Source organism: Triturus cristatus, chromosome 3_2, assembly GCF_964204655.1.
Source record: "Triturus cristatus chromosome 3_2, aTriCri1.1, whole genome shotgun sequence".
NCBI lineage: Eukaryota > Metazoa > Chordata > Amphibia > Caudata > Salamandridae > Triturus > Triturus cristatus.
Window position 1 is genome coordinate 376852386 of NC_140584.1, and position 22880 is coordinate 376875265.

General features: G+C 45.4%; 1 protein-coding gene across 1 annotated transcript in view; it reads left to right on the top strand.

Moving 5' to 3' along the window:
* EPHA10 (EPH receptor A10) overlaps positions 1–22880 on the top strand; it is a 1455844-nt gene that overhangs the window by 1226106 nt on the left and 206858 nt on the right. Inside the window, exon 12 of the mRNA XM_085647895.1 lies at positions 7854–7915. Within this exon, the coding sequence (XP_085504021.1) occupies positions 7854–7915 (62 nt within the window). The remainder of the gene's footprint in view (positions 1–7853; positions 7916–22880) is intronic.

A 22880-nucleotide genomic window follows, 5' to 3' on the forward strand; every position in this document is an offset into this window, starting at 1 on the left:
AGGCACACTGCAAGTTGGGGGGGCTATTTGGGCTCATGCAGGGGTGCAGGGAGGGGGGAGTTTTGTTTGGGATGTTGGGTTGGGGTTGGGTATTGTTTATTTGTACCACAAGGCAGAAGTATTGTTGTGCTATCGCTAAAGTGCTCTCTGGGGGGAGATTGATCAGTTTTGGCTATGATGGGGGGTAGGGGACTGAGCCTTTTGTCCTGGAATGTCAATGGACTGGGGGACAGGATAAAACGGGGAGTGGTCCTGCAGTTCTTAAAACGAATTTCGCCCGATATAGTATTTCTGCAGGAAACACACCTCATTGGAAACTCCTTTCGTGCCATGAACAGACGGGGCTATCGCCTTGCAGCCCACTCGGGCTTCACATCTGGTTCGAGGGGTGTGGGCATTATGGTTAAAACCTCGCTCCCGTTGGAGGTTGATGAGGTGCTCCATGATGATAGGGGACGATACACGGCTCTGGTGGGTAGATTGGAGGGTAAAGTGATTGTTTTGGTTTCTGTTTATGTCCCGCCAGGGTTGCAGAAAACTACTTTTGCAGATTTGGGGCACCTTCTTCTTGGCCTGCCGGAGGGGATCCTAGTGGTTGGGGGGGATTTTAACGCTGTAATTTCCGGAACTGAGGATCGTCACCCTCCCAGGGATCTCCCCCGTGCCCAAGCTTGGTTATCTGGCCTCTTGGATACCCTGGGGCTGGTGGATAGTTGGCGGCTGAAACACCCTACGCAGATACAATACACCTTTCATTCCGGGGCTCATGGTAGTCTTTCGAGGCTTGATTATGTTCTGATGCCAGCAGCACAGGCAGGGAGGGTCGGGGAGGTACGACATCTGGCTCGGGGTATTTCAGATCATTCCCCGCTCCTGTTGTACTTCGACCTTGTCCCTAGGGGGAGGGGAGGGTGGTCCCGATTAATTCCTGGTACCTACGTGACCCCACAATTCGCGCTGATTTGGTTAAATCTCATGAGCGATATTTTGAAGACAATGTGGGGTCTGTGTCGTCTGCGGTTTCTTTGTGGGAGGCGTTTAAGACGGTACTCCGGGGGAGGCTCTGTCCCTCATTTCCCATTCCCGGAGGCGCGAGCGGGAGGAGGTGACCCGTATCGAATCTGAGATAACTGAGTTGGAGGGTGATCTGGAGTGTGGGGTAACGGATGATAAACTGCATGCTCTCCGACTCAAACAGGCGGACTACAAGGCCCTAGTCACGGAGGCGGCCAGGGGCCTGAGTAGAGAGCAACAGGGGCGACTGTATGATGTGGGTGATAAGGCTGGTAAATTGATTGCGTGGCTGGATAAAAAGGAGAGAGCGAGTCGAGTTGTCCCGTTGATTGAGAGACTGGATGGTGTGTGTGTCACTGAGCCGGAGGAAATTGTTGAATGTTTCGCTGAGTATTTCCGTGGGGTGTATTCCCCGGTATCTTCCCGCTCGGAAGAGGATTCCCATGACCTGCTTAAAGACATTGCGCTGCCTTCCCTTTCGGAGGAGGATAAATTGACGTTGGACGCGGCCCCGACATCTGAGGAGATTGCCCTCGCCATACGTTCGGTCGCCTCTGGCAAGGCCATGGGTCCTAATGGCCTTCCCATTGAATTGTACAAATTACGACCGGATACGCTGGCTCCGCATCTCCGCGCTATGTTCCTCGCGGCCCGGTCGGCGGGTTCCCTCCCGCTGGATCAGCGTCTTGCCACTATTGTGGTTATTCATAAGGAGGGGAGGCCGCGGGATCGGTTCACGTCTTACAGACCCATTTCGCTGTTGAATGCGGAGCCGAAAATTCTCGCCAAGGTGCTGGCTAATCGGCTGGTTGGCGTGGTGTGCGATCTGTTCCACCAGGACCAGTCCGGCTTTATCCCTCATCGCAACACCGCGCTTAACTTGCGGCGTCTGCACGGGGTGCTCGCGAGGGTCCCGTTCATACGTGAACCAGCCACTTTGGCGTCCTTGGACGCCACTATGGCGTTCGACACGCTTGAGTGGCCATATATTTGGGCGACGCTGGCTAAGTTTGGGTTTGGCCCGGGATTCACTGGCTGGGTGAAACTGTTGTATTCCGGACCGCTGGCGCAGGTGGCGGTGAATGGTAGAGTATCGGCGCCGTTTGAGCTGGGCAGGGGCACGCGGCAGGGCTGCCCGCTGTCGCCGCTCCTTTTTGCGCTTGCCTTGGAGCCCCTGGTGGAGTGGCTGCGGTTGCACCCTTCGATTCGTGGTCTCCGATGGACCCCCGAGTATGAGGATCGCGTATCCCTTTACGCGGACGATATTCTTTTGTACCTTGCTTCCCCGCGCAAATCACTGATTGTTTTAGTGGATGTGTTGCGTTCATTCGGCCGCAACTCCGGCTTAGTTATCAACTGGGCTAAATCCTGCGTGTATGTCCTCTCTGGGGAGGCTCCTATCCTTCCGCGGGGTTGTCCTATCCAGGTTGCTCCGCAGGGATTTAAGTATCTGGGTATCTTTATTACCCTGGACGCTGCGGCCCGATATAAACAGAACTTACTCCCCCCCCCCAGCGCTTGAAGGAGGATGTGGCGCGTTGGAGGCGCTTGCCGCTCTCACCGCTCGGCCGTGCGGCACTGTTTAAGATTATGTCGTTGCCACGTTTCTTATACGCTTTACAAAACACGATGGACGTCGTCCCGGCGCGCTACTTTCGGGAGGTGGAGGGTCTGCAGCGCCACCTGTTTTGGGATGGGAGGCCGCGTCTCGCCCTCGCGAAGCTGACGCTCCTGTGGTATGACAGGGGGGTCGCCCTCCCAGACATCAAACGGTATTACTGGGCCTCCCAGCTGGCTGCGATAAACCACGGCCTTTATGGGCCCGCCCTTAACCCGGCTTTTGAAATGGACAAACTGTTACTGCCGGGTGGTGACTATAATCGTGCGCTTTACTCTACATCGCTCGACGCACGTTTGACGGGCCCTACGCGGGTCGCGGTACGGGTGTGGCACGCGGCAAACTTGGCTATGGGGTGGAAGGATCGGTTGACCCGGGCGACGCCACTGTATGCATCTGAGCGACTGGGCTGCTTGTGGACCTCGAAAGGCTTTGAGAAGTGGGACATGATAGGCATCAGCAGGGTGGCCGATCTCTGGATGAGGGGGGGATTCAAAACGTTCGATGTGCTGCAGAAGGAATTCCAGTTGCAGGACAGGGAGTACTTCCGATATGTACAGGTTTGTCACGCGCTGTGTTCTGTATTCCCGGATGTTGCCTCCATACCGGAGTGCTCCCCTCTGGAAGATAGAGTGCTAGATGGGCATGTACCGGATGGCACTATCTCATTGATTTATAAAAAGCTCATCAACGATCGCTCCGGACTGCTGACTGGCCTTCGTGAGGCATGGGTCGCCGATGGCTTGGAGCTGGATGACGAGGACTGGGTGTCTGCGGTGGCCTCCCCGAAAGAGGTGGCCATACCGGCCCGCCTTCGCTTCGTCCAGCTCAAAATACTCCACAGGGTCTATGTTTCGGGGCCGGGTCTGATGCGTATGGGATATGCCGTGGATGGACTGTGTAAGCGTGGGTGTGATTTGTTAGGGACCTTTATCCATATTTTGTGGGAATGTCCGGAGGTGGCGCGATTCTGGCGTGGTGTACATGCGGTGTTGCAAGCGGTCACGCATGTGGCGCTGTTTCCCGAGGCTAGGAGATGTCTGCTAAATGTGTGTGGCCGACTGATTATACGGTGCCGCAGACGTGGTGGGTGACTCTGGGATATATGGTGGCCAAGCGTGACATAGCACAATTGTGGGGCTCCCGGAGGTCACCAACGGTTTCGGTGTGGAAGGACAACATGGATTGGTGTATGTTTCGGGAGAAGGTAGTGTATGTGGCGAGAGGTAAGCCTGGGAAATGGGTGAAGGTGTGGGGCCCCTGGAACTCCTATCGTGGCGGGATTTGTACCCCGCTGCTGACGCCTGACTTGGCAGTGGCCCAGTCTCCCTAGTCTGCTTGTCACCTTGGTTCTGGGCATTGTGTCTACTTTGTTCCTGTCCCGGCCTGTCCCCCCCCCCCTATTCCTGTGGATCGGTAGGGTCCTCCCCAGGGGAGCTCATAATACTGCTTTGACTTTTGCTGCCTTGTGGATTTGTTTGTGGTTTCTTATAAAAAATGGAACCGTCATTTGGGGGGTCCGACCGGTGTGGCCGCTAACGTTTCCCTCGACTTCTGGGACCTTTATCACTTGCCGCTTGTGTTTAATGATTGTATTTTACGCTCTCACTGTTTGCTAGCGGCCGGCCTGAAGGTTGTAGGCCCATCTTTGTATATCTTTTGCATTCTGTAATAAAGGTTTCAAAAAAAAAAAAAAGAAGGACAGTCGTGAACAAGCTTTGTGCGGACCTGGAGTTTTTCGTAATAAAAAGCGTTGCAAAAAATTGTTAAGGGAAAACAATATTCCTAGAAGCAAATTTATGGAATAGTGGCCCAGAGTGCAGCTCAGCAAGTCATTTTGCTGTGCTGCACTGTGTCACGGAGAAAGAGCAGGAATGCACCATATTAAACGCATGCAGAGCATTCCTGACTTTTCACCCCACACTGGTGCCTTTTTGGCAGCGTAGTGTCAAAGCAGGCACACTTGCACTATGATGCGGTGCCTGCGTTTCATGCAGGATTGTTTTTGTGCAGCACACATAGGAAGAGGAATTAACGAGGAGAAATCAAGATGTTTCTCCCATTATGCCTCTCCTGCAGAGGCATATCTTTTTGGCACATTTCTGGGCTTAAAGGGTCTTGTAAATTTGTGACTGCATCAAAAACCATGGGAGTTGCATGGAAACACCCACACAACACTCATGAAACGCCTTCACAGGGCAGAGTAATGCAAAACAACGATTTGCGCTGCGATACTCCAGATTTTAGGAGCTACTCAAAGCCACGCAATGTGTCTTAATGTGGCTTCAAAAATCTGACTTAAAGTTTGCATCGTTCTTGCACCACGACGAAAACCGGGTCATAAAAATGAGCACCAGTCTTTCAGCTCAGAGCAATTGAAAACATGCGATATTACCACAAAGTCTCCCATTCTGACCTGCAAAACTCATGATGATGTAGTAACACTGCGCCAGGGAAAAACTGTACCCTTCATTGCTGGTAATTCCCCATGTGATATCAAAGTTTTATTGGCTTATAAGAAAGGGTTCCAACCACTAGGTCCAGTAAATGCATCAATTTGAACCTAAAGCTCCAGTCCATTGCTTTTATTTTTTTTCCGTTAACATTTCATTAACATTATTGTATTAATGTGATACTGGGTTTTGTCGGCTTGCGCGCGTGCCCATCGTGTCCCTCTCGTTTATTTTTTCCTGTCTTTTTTTAATCCAACTCTTTCCCTAGTCCCACTTTTACTTACCTGCCCTTCCCGATGAAATGTCCCAATCATTTTTCCTATATTTTAGGGGACAATTTTTGTAAGAAGCCTCTCTCGAAGAAATCAATTGTAAAATCGGTGTTTATTGTCAATTGTTTCTTTTATCGTCATGCCCATCGGAAAACACGTTTGCTCCACCCTTAGACTTTCGAGCAGTTTTTGCACTTGTAAACCACGTAGTTTTACATTTTCTTTACTTCATTTTAGGAAACCTTTGGGGGCAAAGCCCCCTTTAAATGTTTCGTATACATGTTCGGTAAAGCTGCAGTTGACGGGTTTTTACCTAACTGTTAACACTGTTCACCTACTGCTGAAAACACCCAAGGGATGAGCACGTACGGAAATTACTTGATTCAATCTGTATTACATTACATACATGTTTTCCTTTATATATACAACCTATATAAATATTTGTTTCTTTTTGTTTTTATATACAGTACCCTAGCCACTGGTGCACCGGGCGCTTTACACATACTATAGCTAGATAAGACATCAGGGGGCATATCAACAACAACCGGCGATAATTATCTCTAAGCGCACTTAGCGCTAGGATAATTATCGCCGGATAATTATCGCCGGCTAGCGAGATTATCGCTGGAAACCCAGCGATAATCTCACGTTACCTTGTTGATAGGGACAGGCAAACTTAGCCAAGATATCCTCCTTCCATAGGATATCATGGCTAAGTCAGAAAAATACCAGACGTAAAAAAGCAGCGTTAACCGCGGTTAGCGCTGCTTTTTTTGTCTCTAACAGGGTTAGCGACATTCTTGATAATAGAAATGTCGCTTAGCGACATTTCTCCTATTATTGTACTCTGGAACGCCCCCTTTGTATCTCATTAGAGATGCAAGGGGAAGCGTAGAGTAAAAGGGTGCTAACATGCAAATTTGCATGTTAGCACCCTATTGTTGATAGGGTGCTAGTTTTATCTCTGCTTTTTTTGGCTTTTAAAGCCAAAAAAGCAGAGATAAAGCCCTTGTTGATATGCCCCCAGATTGTTTAGTAACTGAGGAACTAGCACTAGGGAAGCTGAGAAATGTGGAGCTTGAAGGGGTGCATTTTGAGCTTTACACTGAAGTTATGTAGGTTCGGGGTGGTTCTTATGTGCCCTGGTACTTGTTTGCAGAGGTTGGTTTGTAGGAATGAGAAGACCCTTCCTGCAGTTAGGCTTTCTTCATCTGCAGAAATCTCTAAGACTAGTCTTTCCTCCTTTTTTTCATGGACTCCTTATGTGTGCAGTTTATCTTTTAGGTTTGAAGGAAGTCCTCTGCTGAGGGCTTTGTTTTTTATAAAAGTGATATCTAAAGTGATGTGTGCTTCTAACGGGTGGCAATTGTGTTGTTTCAGAAGTGGGTTGATGTGGTCCGATATTCTGGAATTTCCTAACAACCCAGCTGCATCATGCAGGTTGGCTTCATGGGGAGAGATAAATGATATAGATAGATCGGTAAGGGTGGCTTTCCTGCTGTCATCATATGAGACATGCTCTGAGCTCAAGTCTGAAGTCTTCTGGTGCAATTAAGTTCTTCATTTTCTTAAGGAGGTGGGTGGTGCATTGGTACTTTCATTACATTTTCATGTGATTGCTGAAGTCAAGTAAAAAACCAAGGCATTAGGCTACTGGTGAGAGATTGGGCGCTATATCTAAGAGATCCAAGTCATTCATCCAAATTTCCATTGCTAGGTAAGATTTTTTTAAATGTAGTAGTATCAGTTTGGTCTTTCTTGCATTCAGTTTCAGGGAGAAAGAAGATATTCAATATATGATCTGTTGAATGCAGTTTTTCAAGTTGCTGATGTTTGAGGGGTTAAAGACCTTAAGGTACGGTTGAGTATCAGTGGTGTGCTTATGTGGTATAATGTTCTTCTCTTGCGATATTCCCGACGGACTCCGTGTAGAGATTAAAGAGGTGGGGGGGAGAAGGATGTTCCCTCTAGTACACCACAGTTTTCAGATAATAAGATGATGATTCAATTCTGGTACACAGGAAGGAGTCGGTCCAAGTAAGTACAAGTCGTTCAGACTGGTAGTATTGTTCAGTAAGTTTACGTGATTTACATTAAAACCTTTCCCCTTTGTTTCTCCTGTTGCTTATGGTTACCTGCTGCACCATCATATACTGACCAGCACTATTGTTGCAGTGTGCCTTATTAAATTCTGCTTGGTCGAAGCTGAACAAAAAGGAGAAGCTTCTCCCTTGGCTTGGAAGGGGAAAACTGGAGGGACTTGTTTGTTCCTGGGGCTAATGATGTAAATCTGGTGTTAGCCAAGGGCTCCCTGTCACGACACCCCATTCCCCCTGCACAGGATTTTGAGTTCTTTCTTAACACCTGATCTGCATTACAAAAAGGACGAGACAGTGTCTATGCATTACCGAAGAACAGATTGATTAAACTCTTTAAAAAATACTGACATTTGCATCTTTCTTTGAAAATGACATTGCTTTTTATGCCTTTTAACAGGGAATACAATGATGAATGTGATGGAATTCATGTCGAATGGTGTTTTGGATTCGTTTCTTAGGGTAAGTCCATTTTCAATTTCAAATCCGTAATCGGTTAGCCACATCAAGAGTATTGACAGTGACACCTTTAAGTGGAACTCATTTATTAATAATACATATTTGAAATTAGACAAAGAAAAAATTTAATCAAATTGAGTCCTGCCAAGTTCTAATGGATACCGAATCGGGCCAAAAAGTCATTATAAAAAGGAACACATTCAAAACATATAACATAAAATGAAATGGATCTGAACATATTCATTAGTCTCTTATTAAAGAGAGAAGAGAGAGAGTAATGAGTTACGACACCTGTATTACTTGAGTTGGAAATCCTTTAAAAACCAGAAGACAAGAGGCGTTTGGCAAAACAGTAACAGTTTGTTTAATTAAACATCAGGGCTGGGAGAACAGTAAGGTCTGAGGACTGTCTCAATGTACAATTGGTTTGAGTCCTTTAATACAAGACATGATGGGTTATAAAAGGTTCCGGCGTACCATATATGGTGAGGAATGTTGGTTGCTGCAATTGAAGTTATAAATTACTTGTCTGATGGTTACCACAGGTGGGTCTCGACCTTGCGTGGACACAATGTGGCCAGTGGATAATGTGTCAAGATGTGTGGCTTGGGGAGAGCGTGATTACTGCGTGTGCTAGGTTCCGATTGGCTGTGGGTTCCTAACTCATGTGTCATCTGACATTTTATGGTGTATTTAGGAGTGCGCTTACCCCCTAGGGCCATGTGCGCTGTATTGGTGCAATCTCCCTTGATCAATGTAATGTCGTTGTGCCTATCGGCGGGAAGAGATTTCTGCCCAAGAGTTTGCCTGCCTGCTATAACCGACCTAGGTCTCGGGGCTGCTTGACTATATATTTGAGATTTGAGGTTGATGTAGAGTTTACAACGGGTGACTATAATAATAAGGATGAGATTTAATTTTTATCGATGAATGCATCGGTTTTCATATTAATATTTCCCTCTCTATGTGATTCTTCAACTATATTACCCAACTCATGAATTTTGACAGTCATTTTATTTTGTGCCTGTTGTTCCTGATGCTCGCTTTTGACAGCAACTACCTTGCTAATGACTGGCATTCATCCCAGTTTCAGGACTGCGTTTTTACAGCAGGAAATCCACAATTGTATAACTTCACATACCAATAGCAGCATAACGATACCTGGCAACAGTAATTTACATAAACCGGATATCCATCGTGGGAGCCAGGGGAACTAATTTTAAAACCACTCAAAGTCAGGGGCACCTCCCTCTGTGCATGTCTTGTAGATTTTGCAGTGCTTGAATGGCAAGGGTCAGTGTCCGATTGTCCATGTCATTCCCTGAGATGAACATGTAGCAGGCTGCTTTGATCTTGACACACGCTCCTCCCTCCATTGCAGTCATTAAGTCCAGTACATATTGGTGCTGCATTGCCCTGCGGAGGAATGCTCACATTTCTTCTTTGATAGAATTGAGGCCAATCTCAGTGCTGTTCATCATTTTGAGAATCTCCCACTGGGCTATTAGTAACCAGCGGACATTAACCTTTGCTTGCAGGGTGTAGAAGGGTATTGACCCCCCTGCTTCTGCTGTGCTTCCAAGAACAGTTAAATTCGTCTGGAATATCTTTGCATTGTGCCCAGCCAAAATAGTCCCCAGGTCTCCTTTCACAAGCTTGGTGCAGCAGGCTTGTCCTTTTCCTCAAGAGGTGCTTGTACGAGTCTGATAGCACTTCTACAGGAATGACCAGGGGCGGGGTGTGCATGATGACCAGGGAACACAGTCCCCTCCCTCCAGAAATAAGCTGTGCTGGCCGCAGTTCCATTGCTACTCCATCAGCGTGGAGGTGCCCCTTTACATATACAGAATATATAATATCACTCCGCAGTTAGCATTCGTGCCCATCTGAAGCCTTCCTTTTCCTCTGAAACATAAGGAATACAGTGTAAGTTTCCATAAAATCAGGGTTTGTCCTTTCCCTTCCAACCAAGTGTATCCCCCCACCTTGGTGTCCTCAATTGCCTGACATGGGGTAATCATACTTTCATTCAACCCCCCCCCCCCCCATGTAACCCATTTTCCTTTTTATCCCCGAGTTGGATGGCTCTACTTAGGAATTCCATGGGGGAGCCAATTTGTTGTTTAAGAAGACTGTCCCAGTTGCACAAATGGATGCTGGACCAGACATATTTGTTCACTGAGTTGGGGTTTTTGCCGCCTCCAAAAGTCTTTTCTCTGGGAAATCTCGGGACATGTGATATCTTCCCCGGTTGTATGACGAATTCATGCATGCTTTTTACAATGCATTCATTTACAACGAACGCATCGTTACCACGTGTTCCATTACAACACAAGTAGTTACAACAGACTATCATAGGTGCTAATTAAAGTGATTTCTGAAAAGACTGGCATCTATTCCTGCACCAAAATTCATAAAGGCTAATACAGTGGAGCTTCACAAAAAACCCAGGGTGAGTGCTTAATTTACTGATATATGCCGGGACAGATACCCAAATAAACTGGCAAATCCGGGACATCTGGTCACCCTATGCTGAGGCCTCTTAGCTTACTGACTGTCACGTGTTGGGGATATGGATTCGTAGGGTCCTATCATCCTAGGCACAAAAAGAACATTGCTCCTATCAACGAAGATGGCTTCATTTATAACTGAAATGGAGGCTTCCATTGACTTTGGGGCTTTAGAGCATTTGGGAGCATGCCATGACGGAAATGTTAAGCGTGGGCATGATGCCCGGTAATAGGTTCCTTCCGGCTTTGCAATTGGAAAGCGTCCCATTGACTTTGTCTGCGGGACCTGAGTGCCTGCTTTCTAAACAGTTTTCTAGATGCTGTCCTCCCCCTTATCAGACTGCCCTGCCCCTAGGGTGTGATCAGTGAATCCTGCCCTGGGGGATCAGTGGCATATTGGTGCCAAGTGTAGGCAAACTGTTTATTCTGAGGTCCTGTAGGATGACTATGCCGTTAGTGTAGAAACCCAATCAACACAGCTCCCAGTAGCCCTGAATTCTTGGACACAAGTAAACATTTTTGGACCCCAATGATGTTTGTTAGTCCTTTCTTATCTGATACAATTTTTAGGGAAAGGGGGTATGAGGATGCTATCATCGGAGGTGAACTCCAGGTGGCTAAGTCACTGGGATTATTATTACCTGTCTTCATTTTCTGGGGGGTCTTTTTACTGTGAATTTTCACTCTGTGGTTGCATGAAGACACTACCTCCACACTGCCCCCCTCCGGTGCCTGTATGTATTAAACATGGCCCGTCATGCTGGGTATTTGTTGCCGTGCTTGCTGGATTTCGAGCTTGGGTGAACACTGTGCTTATCTGCGCTGCAATTAGGCTGCTTAGCAGGCTCTTAATATCATCTAGTGCTAGGTTGATACCTGCTGTTTTTTCCTCAAAGCATGTTATCCATTTCCCTGTCCCATCCAGCAAAGACTGTAACTTTATTTTCAACCCCATTTTGTCCATTTCTGCCCATTGCATGTTTACAATCCCTGCCGTGCCCTTCTGCAGTAGTGGGTACATTATCATTCTAGGTGACTCTCTGGGTTTCTCCTCAGCATAGCGTTCCCATCTTGTAAGGCATTGCTGCATGTAGAGGAAGTCCCAACTGGGGTTTCATCTTTCATGCCTGATGCAATCCTTTGCTACTGTCATATCCTCTTGCTCAAACTGTCCTTCCCTCAGCCAAGGCCTGTCATATTGGTCCCTTGTCTCAAGCTAATCCGCTAATAAGTCACAAAACGAGTATGCAAAAGTCTTGCATTCCTTTTTGGCTATTATCTCCCTCTGGTTTAGTTTATTTTTGTTGTGCACCTGTGTGGAGCAGGGCGTTTCCTCTCCACTGCTTTCCTCGTGTGGATGCACAGGCGTCATTTTGGTTTTCTTGCATCGTGGGCGGGTAGATTCCAGGCTGCCTTGTTCCTTTATTTCTTGGACGGCCCCTCTCCTTTTACGACTGGATGGTGGGGTTCTGAGCCCTGCTAGTAGCCTTTCATGTACCTCTGACTCTTTCCTGTTCTGCGCCCTGTACCTGGCCCTAATTTCCTCATGTAAAGAATGTGCTGTCTTGTACTCTCGATATAACTCCCGGTTGCATGGCCTTTCTCTCTTGAGCATCATCTCATGCTTCTCTTCCTCCCGCCATCTGGCCTGTCTTTTTTGTTCTGAGCTATGTGCTGCCTTTGTTAACCTGGCCTAAACGTGAAATTTACTATCCGTTCCCTCCTTGGCTACTGGGCAAATCCTGTAGCCCCACTCTCGTCATTGGTTTCTAGGGGACTGGAGCTCCCTTCCTCTCTTGAGCTCACTGAGTCGCTATCGAGAACCGCCACAACTTTCTTGACACTCGTGTAGGCCTACCTGAACCAGTGGGAGTGTGTGTTTAACCTGCCCTTGGGGTGTCATGTTTTGAGCGTGGTGGACAGGAAGTCAAGCTTTCTTAGGGACTTGGGGTGAATTTGAGACATCTTGGCTTGCTTGCTTTTGGTTTTCTCGAGTTTAACCAACTGTCCAACTGCTCTTTATTTAGAGGGGGCTTGTCTGCTTCTACTATTGTTAAATTTCAATTTGCTAATGCAGGGGGTCCTGGTGTAAGTACACACCAGTCAGGGGGCTGGTGCAGGATGCTCTGAGTCCTTGCTCGCTATCGGCAGTGTGTGGTTATCAGTTTTAGCTTCTTCAAAGATAGCCCATAATTCTAACATTAACTCTCTTTTGTCTTTCTTTTGTCCTGCATATTTAGTCTTTATAGTTTGTTCAATTATATTTGTGTCAAATGTTCCCTCCTTAGGCCAGGGAAATGTGTGTGCCTTTGAGCGTAAATGCCACTCTTGCCAAAACGTATTAATTCTCTTTATCTGTTTAGAGAACCTAGTTTCCATATGCTTCAAAGGGGAATCCATGGCAATTTCAGTAATTTGGATAAATACAACTCAAATGACGTTTTGTAATTTGGTATGTTTAATCGTAGGGGCAATCGTACATGATGTACTCTTACAGAATACATACTAGGAGCTCAGAGCTTACAATATTTGCATCAAACAGTTTGATTGAACATTTCAATCAAAACAAGATAAAATGCATATGTAGTATTACAACATAGCGTGAATATGCTATATGTTAGAATAGCATCTGCACAATCTCAGTTTTTTCAAACAATACAGTTTGCAATAAACAATCAGTGCAACATCATCACATACATAATGCAGTTCAATAATGGTTGACAGAGAAAATAATTTTGTCAAAACAAAATGAGCAAGTTCTCAGCGCATGTTATCCTCTAGCAAGAGATGGCTAGGGTGGAATACGTTCCTAAGTGAGCAGGATAGTCTGCCAATATCCACTCCTAGACAATGGTGGCAATCATAGAAACTATGGGACACATGCATCAAGCATTTTACCGGTGGCAAATGTTTTTTTCCGATGTATCAAGCCCAAACGCATTCGCAATTCAGGAAATCGCAATTTTTTCGATATCCTTAATTGTGAATGCAGTTAGGAAATCGCAAATTACAATTCCCTAAATGCTATGCATCATGCATTCGCAAATAGCGTTTTCACAATTTGGAATTGCAAATTACATCAACTTATAGTTGATGTAATTTGCAATTTCTTAGAAAAATGCATAAAATTGCATCTTCTAAGTACCATGTGGCACCCATATATGCCCTTAGGGCATATGTGTGCGCCACATGTGTACACATGCCAATATTGGGGGTGCAGCAGGGTGGCCTTTTGGCCCCCTAGCACCTTTCAAATATCATTCGTAATTTGTGAGTACCTTTTTGGTTCTCGCAAATTGCAAATGACTTCCCATTCATTCCTATGGGCTTTTACAACCTATGGGAATGAATGGAAAGGCATTCATTATTAGCGAGTCGCAATTTGCGAGTCGCTATTAAGGAATTTGAAGGAATCTCAAAATCTTTTGCGATTCGTACATGCATACGGAATTGCGATTTCTAAATAGCGATTCCCTAAAAATCGCTATTGAGGAATCGCAATTCCAGTCTTTGATGCATGTGGCTCTATATCATAATAACTCAGGAATTATTGGCCCCTCTTGGCCACACACAAGTTATGACCAGTTTCCTAAGTCAAAAATGTTTCTCTTTGTCCGAATTCCACCCTATTAAATTCCCAGGGTGCAAGCTGGATGTACCTCCCACACTCCTTCCAGATACCAAGGGTCTTAAGAAACCTCTTAGCATTGAGAAAACATTGAACTAAAAAACTTTGAGATTGAGGTATCAACTCTGTCCAATCAGGATAGCAATAACACGAAAATTAGCTTCCTGGGAGTTATCAAAGGCTATCTTCACCTTATCTAGTGTACTCAGCTATCAAACAAAGGTGACTTCGTCAGGAACACCTCCAAGGCCGCCTTTCAATTGATTTAGTTAGGACATATAAAATCGGTAATATGCCAGACCCTCAGTGGGACAAGCACTTAGGTTATCTTTTTACTCTTCTCCCTACTTTATCAAATGCTTTAGATTAAGTTTTAGGTTCAAATGTAGTCTCTTACCTTCTGTGATGGCGGCTTCAGGATGGACAAAGCAAACACAAGGAGATGATGGACGGTGCGCTGAAACTTTTCAGACACTCACCCACAAATACAGATCTGGGTTGAATCCATCATCGCTCTTTAGCTCACTTCACCACCCCAGTTCAGACACAGCTATATGCAAATCACTCTTGCCCCTTTTCCTCATGGGAACAATCCAGCCCGAAATGCCAACCCATGTCTTCCCTCCTGGACTGGAAACAAGCATCCCGGGACTGGTTTCAGGCTAACAGTCATCATCAGCCAGGCTAGCTTGAATCTAGTGGCAAAGTGAGCAAGGGACCCACGTCTGGGCATACCCTGCCAACTTTGGGCGAACAAAGCAAACACAAGGAGATGATGGACGGAGCACTGAAACTTTTCAGACACTCTCCCCAGTCACAGATCTGAGTTGAATCCATCATCGTTCTTTAGCTCAATTCCCACCCTAGATCAGACACAGCTTTATGCAAAGCAGTCTTGACCCTGTGCCTCATGGGAACAGTCCAGCCCGAACTGCCAAGCCATGTCTTCCCTGGACTGGAAACAAGCATCCTGGGACAGGTTTTGGGCTAACAGCCTTCATCAGTTAGGCTAGCTTGAATCCAGTGGCAAAGTGAGCAAAGGACCCACGTCTGGGCATACCCTGCCAAATTAGAACAAACAAAGCAAACACAAGGAGATGATGGACAGAGAGCTGAAACTTTTCCGACACTCACCCCCAGTCACAGATCTGGGTTGAATCCATCATGCAGTCGCCACACCAGTTCAGACACAGCTATATGCAAATCAGTCTTGACCCTGTGCCTATTTAGCACCAAGAAGACTTTTGGTGAACATGGCTTATGCACATGCTTCTGCATTAGCTGGCATGCATAATATTTCCTTAATTCTCATTTTTAAAGTCTGATACATTGTAAACTGTTTACTAGTGGCACACTCAAGCAATGCCTATTTCTGTCACATCCTGATTGGCTGTACATCATGTGAATTGGGTCAGGGTGAAATTTTAATTACGCCAGCATAATTCATGCACTCTTGGGATGTTTGTTATGCTAAATTGGCTGAATTACTCTGTGAGAAATTGGATTGTTGGTTGAATGTGGTGTTAACCCTACGCAAGCAACAGCCACAATACCTGTCAAGGTGAACCAATAAAGTCACTAAATTAACCCGTGCTTAACACTATAGTAGTTTAACCAGTCAGGCTTACCTTAAAGGCAATGTGTAGGCTATTTATACAGCACACAAACAGTTATAAAGGGAAAACACAACACAAGAAATATACAACACTAATTTAGACTGGATTTTAATAAATTATTTGATGCCATAACAACAAAAATCCAATCAATAGAACCAACATTATGATTTTTTAAAGTTTATGGTAAAAATGACCACCTCAAAGATCAAAGTGCCAACTGCAGACATCTAGGCAAGTGATACCAGGTCAAAGGTGAAAAATATAGTCAACCGCGATGGAGCTTGAGTGAGATATAAAAATTGGATTGGGCTCTCTCAGTGTTTACCTTAGCATTTCGAAGAAATTTGAAGAAAAATGTCGTTAGAAGGTAGAAATTTGATGGGTCGAAGAGGAGGCATCATAGTTGGGAAGAAAGTCAAGGTGAAGATTTCCATATTCTAACTTAGTCTCTTTTTTGGAAGTCAAAGGTCTCCAGCGGGACAAGGCTGGAGACCATAGCCGATGAAGGCTCCATGAGACCAGATACCCCTTCTGTGAAGAACCACTAAAAAGGATTTGCTGCCTTGTAGAAGAACGTGGTGGGATCTGCCGAGAAGTAAGGTGACCCAACCTGAGGCAGATAGACTAGCGGGTTGGACCTGGTCTCCTCTTGGTTCTCAGAGCAGTTTTCAGCCCAAAAATTTCAAAGTCCCAGGCTTTGGACTTTGGCTGTCTGGGAATCGTTAGCTCCACTCACAAGGGTCCATGATTGTGGAGGCACCACTTGGAGGGTTTGGACTCACTCGACTGGGTCCAGGTGCGGGTTCAAGATGGTTGGAGTCGTACCCGTCTCTGGGGCTCTGATCAGGAGGACAGCCAACTAGTCCTTGGAGTCACTCTAGAATTCCTGGGTTCAAGAAAAGGAACAGGGATCAAGCAGCAGGGCAGACATCTGAAGGTTCAAGGCAGGTTCCAGGCAGTAAAGCAGTTCTTTAAGGTGTAGCAAAGCAGTCTTCTGAAGTATGCAGCAGGCCACATCAGCAAGCACCTCTCTGGGAGATCTTCAGAAGGTCAAGAAAGTGAAATGAACAGTTGATCTGAGAGTTTTATTCTTATAACCGGTGCCTTTTTTGAATTAGGAGAAGTTTCTAGAGAATTCTCTTACAAGTGCTTGAAATTTCCTGCTTCCCCTGCCCTTGCTTCAAGCAGTCTGCATGAACAATGCAGTGGTGACAGGTTCTTTGTGTGAAGGCATGGTACAACCTATTGATTTACAAGTGGGACTGTGCCCAGCTCCATCCCCCTAACCTCGCAGTGATGGCCCATCCAGGCACACCTAATCCCTCTAATGTGTGGCTGTCTGGGAGGAATAAACAAAGTCCAGCTGCCAACCACTGCCAGCCATGTGACCCAGGAAATAGGCTGCAGGTACCAAACAGAACAGGAAAATTTCAACTTTCTAAAAGTGACATTTTCAAAATTGTAACTTGAAATTCGACTTTACCATTAAAGAGGGGTATAAATTGCAATTTCTCAGACATCAAACATGAAATGCTTACCTGTTCCCAATCAAACTTTAGAACTTTTTAAATGTAATAAAGCAATCCAATGTTATCCTACAGGAGAATTAGGCCTCACAGTAGTGAAAAATGAATTTTAGAGTTTTTCACTACCAGGACATGTAAAATTTAAAAGCACATGTCAAACCTTTTAATTAAAATGCATCCTGCCTTCTGGGCTGCCTAGGGCCTAACTTAGGGGTGACATCTGTGATAAAAGGGGAGTTTAAGGCTTGGCAAGGGGTTACTTTTGGCAAGTCAATTTGGCAGTTTAAAACTGCATTCAGGATGCAAAGGCAGACTTGGGACACATGTTAAAGGGCTACTTTAAGTGCTACAGGCCCAGGAGTGTCAATTCATTTACAGGCCCTGGTATATGGTATAACACTTTACAAGGGACTTCTAAGTAAATTAAATATGTATATCAGGTGTAAACCAATTTTACTATGTTTTAGGGAGTGAAAACAAACACTTTAGCACTGGCTAGCGGTAGTACAGTGCACACAGTCCTAAGGCCAACAAATAAAATCAGCAAAAATAAGAGGGGTGAAGGCAAAACGTTTGGGGCCGACCATGCAGTGAGGGCCTAGTCCAACATACTTCATTATGCCACTACATGTAATTATGTGCCATTCGCACACTGAAACAACAGAACATGAGTGGCTATTATACTGTTTTTTTGTAATTTACTTTTTGCGTTATTTTTTGGGGCAATATGCATTCTTGCAACAATAATTATTGTAAGGATGCCTTTAAAGTTAAGCACTAAATGATGGATTCGTTTTTCATGTATTTATGCATAACATTGTGTAATATTCACAAAAGTGTGCGTAATTATGCAAAAGGAAATCAAAACAATTTCTCATATCCCTAACAAGAATATGATAGTACCTCTGGCATACAACATGAACACATTGACCTCTAGGGGATGATTTTCAAATAATACTAGAGAAACATCTCAAAACAAGCCGTTTGAACCGAGCTTATCATGAAAGCATTCTCATTTCTTGCTCCGACTTTACAAAAGATCTCTCCAGTCAAATTAATTGCAACAAATGTATGAAGTAGAATGTTCATTTTAATATCAGTGTACTCATGTACAGAACTTGGCAATGTTGAGAATTATGCAGGAGACATTGCCTTATGGAGGAGAAGGGGTGATGAGATAGACGTGATTTGTTGGCCAAGAATTTTAGGAAATATTCATTTTGAGGGTTTCTTCAACCTATCAATCTTATTTGAATACAAAATACCTATTTTCCTGCGTACTGCTTCTAAATATCCATCATCCTACTGAATTTCAGTGGAAGGTTCAACAAGGGCAACGATTTAGAAAAGATGTCCCACAGTAGAACAATGAGGCCAATACTTAGTAACGCTTTATACCAGGTTTGCATCACGTTTGTGACTCAAACCCGGTGCAATGTTGCAGGGGCATTTACTATCCAACACAAACCAGGATTTGCATTGGAAACTATCCCAAAGTAAATCAAAGTAGGGTATGCGCTACTTTGCATCAATTTTGCATTCCATGGGTGGTACTAGGGTGTTGCAATGCGAACACCCCTGGGTTTTAACCCAAGTTCCTATCCACTAACATTGGCAGAGAGGGATTTGCACTAAAACCTTATGCCTTCTCAAGACAGGCGTAACGTGAAGACATTTTTAACTTCTCCTTATTTTTCCAACTTTCCATGTCTGATGCGCTGTGCAGCACATATACAAAGTGGGAAAATATTGAAACATAGTTATTGTACTGAAAGGGTGTCCTTCCAGTACAAAACCTATGCTTTAGAAAATGCACATTTGCACCATAGCACAAGGGTGTGTTCTTTGGCGCATGTCAGCCAAGCGTGCGCCAGAGCTGGGGTACAAAAAAATACATTATATCTTAATAAATATGGGACATTTTTTCTCTTTCGCTTTGATACAAGACAGTGCAGAAACTTTCGGTGCTCTGCTGATCTGCATCACATATTAGTAAATCTGGGTCAGAATGGCTGTGCCAGCAACAGGAATTAAGATGAGTGAGATGTGGTTGATGGTGATGGAATGTGATTTATTGGCTTGGAAGAACTGTGATGGGGCACTGTTGAGGGAGTGGTGGCTATTTTATCATCTGACATATGTTTATTTATAAAGCGCTAGGTATTCTCTCTACTCTTTGCCACTTGAATTTTTACTCATGGCCTTCTTCGAGGCTGCAAAATAAATAAATAAATATAACAAATATACACATCAACCCATATACCGATTGGCTAAAAAATCTACTCTCTGTATGGGAAGCTTACGTTTGGTGGGAACATTTATGATGCCCAACAGGACTGAAACCAGTCTCAGGTTGCATGTCTTATCGTTCATTGTGGACAAGACCTAGAAGTTTGAACTGAACTATCCCTTATGGTGTGGGACAAAGTCTGTAATGGCATAAACAAGCTAAAAAACAATAGACTATAATGCAGTTTAGAGTAAATACCGGTGACAGAGATAAAGTTCAAGCATTCCAACCATCCCTTTGCATGCTGTCTAAAGCCACACCTCTTTAAAGATTTAGTTATGCTCCTCCAGCACTACTTAGGCCTGCTCTCAAAAAAATAATGCATTGCCTAGCCCAATGTCTTAATTTTTCACTATTGAAATGTCGGGATAGAAAACGTTTTCCACTTGCCTCTTCCTGGCTTGCCTTCTTTTGTACGTGTTTAGTTGATTAACAGGCAACAACAGCTCTGCATCAAACATTTTTAGGCACCTGGTTTTATTGCACCAGTTAAGTGTAGCATATGCCCTTCGAAGCATCAATTGTGAGATTCTTTCCGGGCAGGAGATTCCCTGCAGTCCCCCTGGGGCGCCAAAAATCTCCGCCCCAGCTCTGGGAGAGGGTTTGCCAGTTTAGATAAAGAGTGTGTTTTGTGAGAATTACTTACTGCTGCCTCTATAAGCTTGAAACGCAACGTGATTTGCAATAATGTCTTTCTCTCCCAGCCTTTACATTGCCAACCCACCATACACCATTTTCCTGCGCAGGTGTGCATTTTCAGTAGTCTCACTAGGCAAAACTTTTGCGTTTCTATAAAACCTGTAATCGCACGCGCAGCCCAAACAGCAGCAGCCGTATAGCTTGATTACTCCCTGCCACAACTCTAATAAATGATCACGGCTAATTGTTCTGTTTTCCTAACTAATGCCACCTCCAACAAGCGAGGCAGTAATAGTATTACTTGTGATTGCTGTGTGCTCGCATTAAGACGGCTGGCGAGCAGTTGAAGTGTTTTCTTCCCGGTGCATGCAATTTGCAAAGAGACTATATTTTCACTTTTTCCTTTCCGTGTTACCTCTTAATCCTCTCGCCACAGGCCATGCGTGGGAAGCGATGGAAGGGAGGAGCTACCTTATTATATATACAGTTCCACGTCATGCCCTAAAATGACTTAAAAATATGCAAATAGATTGGTAGAGAGTAAATAACAGGTAGATTTTTTTTTCAGGGATTGTTACCTCTAAAAAAAAGTTGAATTGGTCCTGGTGCACAAGATTTTTCTAAAGAGCTGTGTGTATATGATATTTACCTATTGCCACCTACTAGATAGGGACGATTAGACTCATCAATCTGTGCCAAAATGGACGCAAGTAGCATTTTTACTGGTATTAGTACTTTCTCTTATTATAACAGTTATGCAGAATGGTAGGTACCACTAGCTTAAAGCTGGGGCCAATAGCCTACTCAAAATAGTGAAATATGTGGACTAAACAGGCACAAACATTTCTTGATTTTAATTTGATATTTTGTTATTCTTGGATCGTCTTGAGAAACCAGCTGGTGTCACTTGCACGGCAGAGGCTGTCCTCTCAGATCAAACCCATCACAGAAGGATCAGCATTTTATCGCCAACCCAGTAAAGCATACCATGTGTGGCACTCCAAAAGTGTTTTCACTTCTGCCATTGCTTTTCAACGAATGTATGACGTTACAACGCATACATTTACATCGCGGTACATTACATCGCGGTTTTGACAACGCAAGTCGTTACAACGACTTGCGTTGGAGGGCGCTGGACTTAGGAGTAGTATAATTTACTATTCCAACTCCAGTCTACGTACAGTAGGGAAGGTGTTGGATAGTTAATTATACTATTCCTTGTCCTAGAGCGCCATCTAGCGCAAGTCGTTGTAACGAATTGCGTTGTAAAAACCGCGATGTAATGGCATCGCGATGTAATCCCCACGTTGTAAACAATGTTTCCCCTTTTCAACATTTGTATTTGTCCCCTTTTTTGTCATTAACTCAATCTCAATTACATCCGTATCTAAATGACGCCAGGATTTTTATCCCGCCAGATCATAAAGCTCTTCCTACCACTCGATGAACTATCGCAGCGTTTATCTGAGTGAATCTAAGACCCATATTTTGGTCATCAGCAGCCTCATCACTGATGCAATCGCAGTGCAGGCCAGAGGAGATGGGTACAACTCCTCCATAGGCTCTGGAAGTTAAAAAAAAAAAAAAAAAAATACACTAAGCTCTCTGTTGCAGGCTAAATTGCAGCTACTCCAGATGAATCATCAATCAATCAATCAATCAAGCAAGCATTTGTATAGCGCGCTACTCACCCGGAGGGTCTCAAGGCGCTTGGGGGAGGGGGGTCCGCTACTGCTCGAACAGCCAGGTCTTGAGTTGCTTCCTGAAGGAGAGGTGGTCTTGGGTCAGGCGGAGGTGGAGGTGGAGGGAGTTCCACGTCTTGGCAGCCAGGTAGGAGAAGGATCTTCCTCCTGTTGTGGCTCTTCGGATGAGGGGAACGGCGGCGAGGGCGTGGCTGGTTGATCGAAGCTGGCGGGTGGGAGTGTAGAAGGTCAAGCGGTCGTTGAGGTATCTTGGGCCTTGGTTGTGGAGAGCTTTGTGTGCGTGGGTGAGGAGTCGGAACGTGATTCTCTTGCTGACGGGGAGCCAGTGCAGGTTTCTCAGGTGTACGGGGATGTGGCTGTGTCGGGGAATGTCCAGGATGAGGCGTGCTGAGGCATTCTGGATGCGCTGGAGTCGTTTCTGGAGTTTGGCTGTGGTTCCAGCGTAGAGGGAGTTGCCGTAGTCCAGTCGGCTGGTGACGAGGGCCTGGGTGACCGTCTTCCTGGTTTCTGTGGGGATCCACCGGAAGATCTTACGTAGCATGCGTAGGATGTTGAAGCATGATGCGGAGACGGCGTTGACTTGTCTGGTCATGGAGAGGGAGGAGTCCAGGACGAAGCCCAGGTTGCGTGCATGGTCTGTTGGTTTGGGTGCGCTGCCAAGGGCAGGGGGCCACCAGGAGTCGTCCCAGGCGGATGGTGATGATCCCAGGATGAGGACTTCCGTCTTATCTGAGTTCAGTTTTAGGCGGCTGTTCGTCATCCACTCGGCTACGTCTTTCATCCCTTCATGTAGGTTGGTTCTGGCGGTGGCGGGGTCGTTGGTGAGGGAGAGGATCAGCTGGGTGTCGTCGGCGTAGGAGATGATGTTGAGGTTGTGTTGGCGTGCGATGGCTGCGAGGGGGCTCATGTAGACGTTGAAGAGGGTGGGGCTGAGTGATGATCCTTGTGGTACGCCGCAGATGACTTCAGTGGCCTCGGATCTGAACGGGGGTAGGCGGACTCTCTGTGTTCTTCCGGCGCGGAAGGAGATGATCCATTCCAGTGCCTTCTCCTGGA